Below are 11,457 nucleotides of genomic sequence, written 5' to 3'. Positions count from 1 at the left end.
GCGGCGAACTCGGTCCCGCCGCCCCGAACCGTATACCGCGCAAATGATATTATAATATTTAGGGATGGGCCCGATACTACTTTTTACGATATCCGATATTCCGATATATGCAACCGATAAAAAACCGATAACCGATATATTTGAAAACCAACATTTTCAGCATAAACAATGAACCGATATCAAAATATCACCGATACTATGAACCGAAATACTATTATCATTTTACATTTAACTATTACAATTTATAATCAATGCTATTATGCTGATAGATTTGGTTTTTTTTTGGTATAGGTTCAAATATCGGTTTTAGTATCAGCCCATCCCTAGACTATTAACTAATAGCAATATCTACATTTTCATCATTTTTCAGGAGAGCATTTAAACTAGGTATTTAAATTGTACATACTCATTTAATTAATATGTATGATATTTTTTAATCTTAGTTACAAATGTTACAATATTATAAGAGAACTTTGAATTAATATTTATTTTTGAAAAATAAGTTTTAGTAAATTATAACGTAGATACGTGAAATTCACAGACAATTATTTGTCAGTTACAAGTTATTGCATTGTAAGTTTGTATTATATGATTGACCAAGAAAAGTGTTTAATTAAATATAAACACTTTTCATCTTTATTATAACATTTCAACAAATCATAAAAATAAAGAAATATTATTATAAACTGGTTCTTTTAGTCTTTAACCTCGTCTTTAACTTTTAAATACAAAATAATAACATAATATCGATTTAACAAAATTAATAGTAAAATTATAATCATTTTGAAAACTAATATAAACTCTTTCTTTCAGTCTTTAACTTTAAAATACAAAACAATAAGATAATATTGATATAACAAAATTAATAGTAAAATCATACCTAATCATTTTGAAAACTAATATTACCTATTAACAGTTTCTTTCAGTCTTTAACATTTGAATACAAAATAATAACATAATAATGATATAACAAAATTAATAGTAAAATCATAAAAATTTTTTTAACAGACTATAATTAATTCCTTATAAAAAATAAAAGTAGGTGCCTACCTAATTCAACGCTTAATAAACATTATTGTATTTTGTTTTTATACAACTTGATGATCTAATTGAAGAAACAGGTTTATTTAATATTATACTTAACCAAACAAATAAAATTAATTTACCGATTAAGTGGTCTGTTGATACTATTATTGATGACAAACCTAAAATATTTAAAAAGTCAATTTCTTTTTATAAGATGGGACCGTTTATTAACTCATTCTTCAAATTCATTGAAAAACATCTTGTATTAAAAGAAGGTGGGTAGGTAAATTAATATATTTAATTTTTTAAAAACATTTAAAGTAATACATATAAAATACATGATATTTTTTAGGACCTCCCCCCCAAAAAATATTTAAAAAAAAATTCACCACCAAAACCGAAAAACAGAATATAGGTGTTCTGTTATTTGATGAAGTTTTTCTAAGAGAAAGCATAGGTGTTAACAGTCGTACTTTAACATATACTGGACTAGAAAACTATGATAATGAAATAGAAAATAAAATAATTAGCTCTGAAAAAGCCAACCATGGATTGGTTTTAATGTGGCAGATATTAGCCGATAATTTTATCCAACCCATAGCTGTTTTCGCATCCAAAGGTCCAGTAAAAGGTATCAACAAATTATTAATTACATTAATTACAGAAATTTAAAATAATATTGTATTTTACTTTTATTAATTTATTAATGTTTGCTGTTGTAGGTGTAGACAGTAGACCTTACAAAAATTGTTATTAAAGCAATAATGTTGCTGGAAAACGCAGGAGTGAAAGTTGTGGGCTTGACTTGTGATGGGGCAACTACTAACCGTACTTTATGGAAAGAACTGGGAATCAGTGTTAAAGAAGGAGATATCAAAAACTATTTTGAAAATCCTTTTGATTTCAATAGAAATATTTTTGTTTTTTCTGATGCTCCACATTTAATGAAAACTGTTTGAAATTGTTTACATCAGAAAAAACCACTGAGGGTGAGTATTATTTAGTAATGGTTGAAAATTATATTGTTTATATAATTAATTTTCATTTTTACTATAGATTCATCTATCAAAATCGTACATAAAGTAGAATCATTATTATTCAGTTTATAAAACTGAAGAAAATTCACTGACCAAGGTTTGCCCAAAATTGACCAAGCAACATTTTGATTTAAATAGTTTAAGCAAAATGAAAGTTAAATATGCTGTGCAGGTAACTAATGAAAATAAGTTGGTAGTTTCTTATTAATTATAAATGAAACAAAATTGTTTTTTTTTTTTAAAGTTAAAAATAAAAACTATTATTGTTTTACTTGAATTATTTATTTTAGCTGTTCAGTGCGTCGGTCACTGTAGGTATTGAATTGTATACAAGTAAAAACTATGTAGGATTTGAAGATTCTGATGAGACAGTAAAATTTACACTCATGATGAATAAAATCTTTGATTTTTTAAACCGACGATTCCCTGCAGAAGGAATAAGAAAGAATAGTCTTGATTTAGAGGTTTCTTATATGTGAATGCCTGTGTTTTAGTGTTGCATGCTTAATATTATAAATAACTTAATACTGTGGAATTCTTCTTTATAATATTTAACATTTATAATTTTTTTTTGATGGAATGTGTTAAAATCTTTACCTATTTTTTTTAATGTTTGTGTCTCAAATAGTTCTTTATTGTACATATTACATGCTTAATATTTTAATTTATTTTTACTTTGTAGATTTTAAAACAAGGATTATCATGGTTATCAGAATGGGAATCAAATGTAAAAAACAAATTGATCCAAGAAAATGAATTTTTTAACTAGAGCTACAGTTGATGAATTGAAGATAACTTTACAATCTATGATTGATTTAACAAGATATTTATTAGAAGACTGTGGTTTTGATTATGTTTTGACTGCCAAATTAAATCAGGATAATTTGGAAGTAAAATAATTTTAATTTAAGAAATATTTATTAAATATAATTATATTATATTGTGTGATTGTATGGTATAATTTTATAATATTCAGACATTTTTTGGCATTGTAAGGCAAGTTTGTGGTCCAAATGATCATCCGACCTGTCCTACATTCCTGCAATTGTATAGAATGCTTTCTGTTCACTCTCTTATAAAACCACCAAAATCTGGCAACTGTTCGATATTTGAAGGTACTAGCTCTTATTAAAAAGTATTGCTAATTTATTTAATTAAATATGTGTTTTGCTATTAGAAACAAATAATCACATAACAGTAGCAGATTTAAAAAAAACATAATAAATGGTCCATTAAATTCTTTAGCCCGAGAACAAAAGATAATAAAATTGTAAAAAAAAAATAGAAATTATTGTTATTGAAGGTAGCAGTAAGTTAGAAGAAATTCTTGAGTTAGAAACAAATCATTTTTCAAATTCAACAATTTTCGATTTTACTGTTTATTTTTTAGTCGGGTAGGTATTAATTTGTACCAAGATAAATATAAGAATAAATTGTTAATATACTTATACTAATAAGATATATAGCAAAGTGTTTAATCAATCAAACTAAATGTAATATTTGTATAAATGGTTTGAAAAATGTTGGTGGTAGTACTTCAGCAGAAGTTGATTTAGTAAATTTAAAGTCTAGAGGTTATTTAACTCATCCGAATAAAAACCTGTTCTTGATGCTGAGAAAATTAGAAGAATGTTTCAAAAACCACACAGACTCCATTCATGGTTTTTGAAAACACATTTGAAGATTTTTTATCCACCCATTCTAATATTAATTTTCCGTGTACTACTCATGAAACAGAAATCCTTACCGATATATCCAGTACATTTATTATTATGAGAATGAGACAATTTACATACATTAAAAATCAGATGTCTAAAAAACAAAATAAAACTAAAATTAAATTTTCCAAATTAGTAGCTACCTAATTAATAGTTAGTAAAAAGAAGATAATTTAACTTTAGAATTGCACTTGAAGTATGTAGCTCTAATGATATATGTTATATAGGAACTAATAATGTTAACAAATGTATATTGTAATTATTTTTAAATGTGTACATATTCAACTTTTTATATGAAATATAATCTTGAAAAAGATAATGAATCAAATCTATTTGCAAATTACTAGGTATTATTAAATTGTTAAGGTATTATGAACATCTTTTATTTAAATTATTTTATCACTTTCTGCGCTCGCGAAATTATTACGATATGCGATAGTTGCTTAAATTTACCACTTGGATCGTTCTACTTCAGTTCTGTGGTTAAAAAAAATTTATTATGAGTTACACCTTATCATAGCTTGTTGGGTAACCATCTTACCTTTAATTGTGGTTCTAATGGTAATTCTATACACCGTTCTCTTATAGCATTTAGTAAAGGTTAAACTTGCCAACAGCAGTAATTTGAATTGCTTGGCTATTCACCACATGACAATTTTGACACAGCTTGAAAAACCTATTTACATTCATATTGTTTTTGATGAGTGAAATTCCTTATTTTGAGTATCAGTACATTCTCATGCGAGGAAATTGAAGATTACCCATGGTAATTAAAATTCTAAAAAAAGTTTTCATTTTATCTACATTTGTTTCAAGAAAATTGTGACCAATGTTATCATATACATACTGCATTGTCATTTCAACCATTAGTTCAAACATTTCATTGTTTATATAATTAAAAAAATATTCAGAAGGAAGTGGCAAACGATAAATGTATATAGTTCATGATACATATATTTATATATATATATATATCCAAGCCCTAGTCAATACCATTTGTCCATTTTAAATTTTATTAACGGACATTTATAGTTTCCAAAATATGAATTATTTAAACTCGAAGCGTTAAATGGGGTTAAAATAAATTTATTCCTTCAAACAAATTCTAATTAAATAAACATAAAACCAATTATAAAATGTATACCTTTGGTCTTGGTAATTCGTAGAAATAAAATGTACAATATATTAAATATTTTTGGTATTCTAAATGAGTTTAATGTATTAAATAATTGTACTTAAAAATATGCATATTTCGTCATGTTAATTTAGTTTTTAATTAAATCAAAATATTTAATAAGTAGTCAACGTGTAGATCACGAGCAACATGGCCTTGATTCTCTCCTTCATCGGAGTATCCTCCATGTTGCATTCCTCCAATTGCTCGTCGCGTGCCAGGTTCGTAGTCGTCCATTTCTTTGGGTTCATCAGTGTGGAAAAATGTTCCGGGTGCCATAGAGATATCAAAACTATCCAAACTGAAATGTGAAATTGAGTGCCCACCTTCAGTTTGAAATCCGTCAAAAGTTGAGTGACGTGGGACAGATTGTCCACGCTCAACTTCTCTATTTCCATAGCATTCCGAATTTGTATCAGTGGAATATTGGTAAACGCTGTCGACGTCGTCTTGGCCTTCTTCACCGGTGTAGCTGTTTTCTCCGCCTTCCTCTTCTTGCATGTAGAATCCATTGATACTACCGAACATTCAGTGTTGTCTCCGTCGAACATACTTACAGTCAGCCTGGGTAGGTCTGTATAGTATGTCAACGTTGTACTGACAATGCACTCATCATTACGCTCTTTTATATGCTTATACACTAATGATATTGTATGCAACTAATAAAAAACTCTGTAATATTAAATAAAATTCTTAGAAAAAATGCATATAATATGCATAAGCTATATGCATTTTTATCACAATTTTTTTATTAGACGGACAATATTGCAATCATCAATGGCATAATATTTATTTTAATTAATCGAACACACACAATAACGGCTCCACGTGGAGCAAAAACATTACACGGCCGCCCGTTTATGACGTCATCGCGCGAGGAAAAGAACTGGGTGCTTGCTCAAATTATTCTATAATTTCGACCACGACGACGACGACGACGACATACGCGGGTCCCCTCCTCTCTGCACCATTACATTTGCCGCATATATACGTACTAAGCCACGGCCAAACGGCCCCAAAGGGGCGACCGCTGTACACTGCGGCAAATGTAATGGTTGTAAGATAACACAGTATTACACGTAAAATGTAGATGTGTATTATTATTATTATTATTGGCTTCGGCGTTTTTCCAATATGTGTTAACCAAGAATTTGAGAAATTTGCCAACAGCGCGGCGTCCCGTTGTAACCATGTTGCCAAATTAACGACTCTGTTTAGGCGTCAGTCTTGAATATTTCGATGGTTTTTGAGTCGGGAGTCTAGGACCGGATGACCGATACAAGTCAAAATGGAGAATCTTTGAGAACTTGGAAATACGGTCTTTGTTTTTTTCGTCATAAATTATAAGGAAATATTAAATTATGAAATAACTTGTAAAATTGCATCCCGCAAGCATGCAACTGTTGTTTGTGAAAACCTCTGCGCGGCAACACTGTTTTATTGTTAACCTAAAAAATGCCTGGTATCTACTACCCCCACTCCATTCATACTACCTGATTCATACAATTCGTTGGCCTTCGTTGATGCCTGCCTGGTACTGGTGTAGACGTATTATTTATCCATCGGGCCTGCTTGTGATTTTGTTGTTCGTTGGGCTTTCCCATTTTGTATCAACTACCAAGATCTCCGTTGACGTTTTGATAACTGAAATACCCAGCAGGCTTAACACCGTCGTTCGTCGATCGTTTCGATTTTACATCGGCTGCTCGTGCTCCGCGGCTATCCACTTGGTGGGTCTTCATATCGGGTACAATCCTCCGACACTTCGTCTGAACCATACAATCCGTAAGTTGCTTTCATTTTACTCGCCGCGTAATCGTGTTTGTCACGCGTTACAGTAAACGGGGTTTGCGTCTAATCGCAGCACTCTTTTGAGCTTTTCCTTCAATGTTTATCGATTTGACTTCCAGAGTTCCTCAGTTTATGCCCAGTTTTTTGTGATTAGTTATATTATGCACATAGGCGTGCGCAGACTTCAATTTCCGGTCGATCTTGGTAGAATTAGTGCCCCAATACTTTGACAGTGCCCCTATTTTTTTTTTTAACACATTAACATACATTCTTACTGTAAAATGTAAATTTTGTGTAATATTTATATGTAAAAATATAATCAAGTTAAATATGCACACAACATAATTATGTTATATATTATATTATAATATGTGTTAATTTCTAAAATTTCTAAAGTAAAACGATATAAATACAGTTTTGTATAAAAAGAAAATACATTACTCAAAAATAAAATAACAAATAAAAACTGTAAAACTGTTTATACATATTATACTAATACATAACTCATATTAGTACTGGTACTCACATAAATGTGTAATTATATAATAGCTAATATTATAATTTAAGAAGAATTATAAATGAATTCTTTTATTTCCCATATTTTTGAAATGCTCAATAACCGTGTCAATGTTAACACTAGATGTTATTTCCGGTTCAGTGAACATCAATAATAAACTATTAAGTCGGTCTTGTTGCATAGAACTCCTTAATTTATTTTTTACTATAGTCAACTTTGAAAATACCCGTTTGCAAGAACAACTTGTAACAGGTATTATACTAAATAATTTAATTTACAGTGAAAAATCCATTAATTGATTGTATGTAATTATTTGTTTTCATATAATCAAGCGAGGAATGGATAAACTAATTATTTAAGTTAGCTTCTGGTTTACCATCGGTAGCTGGTAAATATTTTAATAATTTTATCTCAGACACCAATATATCTTCAGAGACATTTGCAAATTTTGATAGTATTGAAATCATTTCAGGTTTAGAGTCTAGACGAATCATACTGGCTACAGCTTGAATTAATTGCACAGTCTCTTGATTAAATCTGGAGTTGATGCCAGAAATGAGTTCATCTAATAAGTGGTTGTACACAGATATTTTAAGTTCATCATATTTTGTTTTAAAAAAAAAATTGAGAATTCGACATTTTGTCTAAACGAGTTGACACTTTTCTATTAACTACTTCTGGTACTTGTATGCCATTTTTATTACATAGTTCTTCTGATTGTTGATAAATATTTTTGAACTCTTCGTCACTATTCCTCATAGCCATCAAGTTTTGTACTAAAGACTGTACACTGTTTATTGCTAATACATGATCCATGTTTGGAGACTGTAATAAAGAACTTGTTTTTAATATTAAATTTAATATGTGATTCAACAAATAAAGGCCAAAAATAAAGTCAAAACTTTTTAATTGATACTTTAGTCCCATGCCTTTTGCACACATTTCCGGAACACTACTACTTTCACAAATTTTATCTATGGCTAAAAGCAAAACTTCATAGTTATTAAGTACTGATTTGACTGCTTCTGCTCGACATGCCCAGCGAGTAATAGAATAAGACTTTAATGTAAGTAACTTGATTCCTACATCTTTAGATATTTTCTCCAAAATTGCATGCCTCATTGCAATACTTTCAATAAAATTATAGGTAAATTGTATGGTGCTAAAACAATTGAATACCAATTTGTTTCTTTTGGTATTTTTCGATTTATCACATACTGAATCAACAAGTGCTAAATTTAGACAGTAGGCATAGCAGTGAACATATTTAATACTTGCATTTTGTTCCTTACATTTTTTTTTGCACATCTCCTATTTTACCAGCCATTGTAGAAGCACCATCAAAGCATACTGTTAAAACTGAGAGCCAATCTTTTCCCATTTGTATCAGTGCATCATGAATACAATCAACAATAGCCTGAGCTGTAACAGATTTTATTTGTTTCAAAGTAATGTAAGTTTCCACTGGTCTATTTTTTTTATCATCAAAATATCGAAAAACAATTGACAATTGTTCAAAATGTCAATTATATTAATTAAAACGAAAAAATTAAATTTGGTAAGTAGGTGCAATATAATTAATAATCAACTGAAAAAATCAACTAATTAAATTTAAGTAAGTACTTATCTTGAAGACTCTTGATAACTAATTAATTTCTTACATTAATAATTATTAAAAAATGCTAAATTATTAATAAAATTTATTTTAGTGTTAAATAATATATCTTTTAGGTACTTATTATACATTACTTACAACTTTTAAAATTGGATGTGCTTGGTATAAAATAATCTATTATTGAACATTTGCTTTTAATATTTAACAGTTCTGTTTCTTTACGAGCTTTACGTTTTCTGTTTTCACAACCACTTCGTTGAATTGACATGTTTAAGTTTATTTCAAAAGGAAATTTATACAACGACCGATATTGGCAAGAATAAAACGTACTGAATAGATAGACAGATAGTGAATAGATTATTGAGAAATGAGAGGTCAGTCTGTTTACGGTCTTTTATTTGAAAGTGACTAATTATAAACGTATAGGTTTTTCTGTGGAGCGATGCATCTACGGTCGTCTGCACTTGGCTTATCTTAATATTAAATAAACACCATGTATATGTATACTATTTATAAATTATAACCAACTTATTAATGTTTTTAATCATAGTACACAATGTTTTTGTTAGCTGAATAAAATTAATGTAGAGGTAGACACAAATAATTATTTTATTTCACTTCCACTACAAATACAATTTTCAAACATATTATTATAATTATTAATTTATAATAAGTATAGACAAACATTTTACTATGCACCCAAAAAGATTCCGGTCAAGCCGTGGCAAATTTAACAATTTGAACATAATATACCAATAACACAGATTAGTTAACGAGTAGGTTACCAAAAACCGCAATCAAATATGTTTTGTCGTTGTTGTGCGACAGTAGTTGTTAGTTATACAATTTAAAAATTCAAAAATATAATATTTTGTATTTACCTCCATAACATGTGCTTACTATGATAACATTATGTCAATAATGGAGCCATTTTATTATCATGTGATTTTTCCTTAAGTAACCTAACCTAATATACATCAAGGAGAATGTTTTCAATTTAAACAGTCAAACTGTCCGCGAGCGAAATTATAAATGTATATGCTAAGATACTAGTGACTAGAGATAATATTTGAACTTAATGTTTACATTATGAATAAATGTCACATAATAGAGTAGGTATAGTCAACATAAAATTGTTACTAAAATTAATTGATTATTGAATAGAATTTCTGTAAATTTTTAAACGTATGTAGTTTTTTTTAAACTTTATGAGTTGTCTTCAAATTATATTATTTTTACAGAAAAATGAGTGGTATTGCAGTTAGGCGATTATTAGAAGAACGTAAAGATTGGAGAAAAAATCCTGTATTTGTGAGTACTAATAATATGTTTTAAAATACTAAATGTGTATGTAATGATTTAATACAATTTTTTTTATCTTAAGGGTTTTGTGGCTAAACCAGCCAAAAATCAAGATGGCACATTGAACCTTATGGTTTGGGAATGCTATATACCTGGAAGAACTGGTGTAAGTATTGATAACATTTTTTTTATTTAATTAAACACCTGTGTCTGATTAATATTTTTATCTAGACTCCTTGGCAAAATGGATCGTATTTCTTACGTATGACTTTCAAGGACGATTATCCATCGAGTCCACCACTATGCAGATTTGAGCCTCCATTATTCCACCCCAATGTTTATCCCTCCGGTAAATAAAATATAAGCTATCTTAATTATTCATATATATATAATAATTTTAAAATTCAATTTGTAAATATTTATCATGATTATTCATGATTTACTAGGTACTGTGTGTTTATCAATATTGGACGAAGAAAAAGATTGGCGTCCAGCTATTACTATTAAGCAACTATTGTTGGGGATAAGAGATCTCTTAAATGAACCCAACATCAGAGATCCTGCCCAGGCTGAAGCCTATCATATTTATTGGTAACTACTTTTTATTATAAAATATGTGTTTAAAAAAAATTTAAACTGTATGTTTGTTATTATAACTTTTTTTTAGCCAAAATCCTGTGGAATATTTCAATCGTGTCCGAGCACAAGCCAAAGCGATGTCCAGAGCATAGTTATAGTTGACAGAGAGAAGATCATGCATTTATTTCATTATACTGCTAAAATAATAACAATCCTCAATACATTTTTCACTTCTGTAAATCAATAAGAAATATTCAAATGTATCATTACCACCATTAAAATTTCAATAGTTATTTTATTTATATTGTATTACTTGTATCGCTTATATAGAGGGAGGTAAAAGTAAGTAATTAATTGTTTTAGAAAATGTTCTATGGACTATGATAAGGATTATTTTTTAAAGTATTGTTTTTCGATACAGTAAATATTTAAAATATAAAGCGTTTATAATTCATGCACATAATATATTACTGTGCATCTCAGCAGTGGCGTACCGACGGAGTAGGATAAAGGAGACTTGAGACCCACCACCATTGGGAGTGTTATGGTATCAGATTATATAATCTTATAAAATAAAATGCAAAGTACAAACCATGATATTTCTTAAAACAGTTTTGAAGAAAAATTTTGGGTATAATCAATTATTTTTAGAGGTTGTAATAACTTATAAGCTTACTAAAAGAGACTCTCGCCTATAT

The 11,457-nt window shown here is 28.8% G+C and overlaps 1 protein-coding gene across 1 annotated transcript in view; it reads left to right on the top strand.

Moving 5' to 3' along the window:
- LOC100166265 (SUMO-conjugating enzyme UBC9-B-like) overlaps positions 1-10,913 on the top strand; it is a 13,205-nt gene extending 2,292 nt beyond the window's left edge. The window contains exons 2-6 of the mRNA XM_001947204.3: positions 10,120-10,189; positions 10,263-10,346; positions 10,412-10,529; positions 10,627-10,771; positions 10,848-10,913. Coding sequence (XP_001947239.1) covers positions 10,124-10,189; positions 10,263-10,346; positions 10,412-10,529; positions 10,627-10,771; positions 10,848-10,911 — 477 coding nt within the window. The 5' untranslated portion in view covers positions 10,120-10,123 and the 3' untranslated portion in view covers positions 10,912-10,913. The remainder of the gene's footprint in view (positions 1-10,119; positions 10,190-10,262; positions 10,347-10,411; positions 10,530-10,626; positions 10,772-10,847) is intronic.
- The last annotated feature ends 544 nt before the right edge of the window (positions 10,914-11,457 follow it).

This window comes from Acyrthosiphon pisum, chromosome X, assembly GCF_005508785.2.
Source record: "Acyrthosiphon pisum isolate AL4f chromosome X, pea_aphid_22Mar2018_4r6ur, whole genome shotgun sequence".
NCBI lineage: Eukaryota > Metazoa > Arthropoda > Insecta > Hemiptera > Aphididae > Acyrthosiphon > Acyrthosiphon pisum.
The sequence above is the reverse complement of the archived record's forward strand: the minus strand, read 5'-3'. Positions and strand labels throughout refer to the sequence as shown.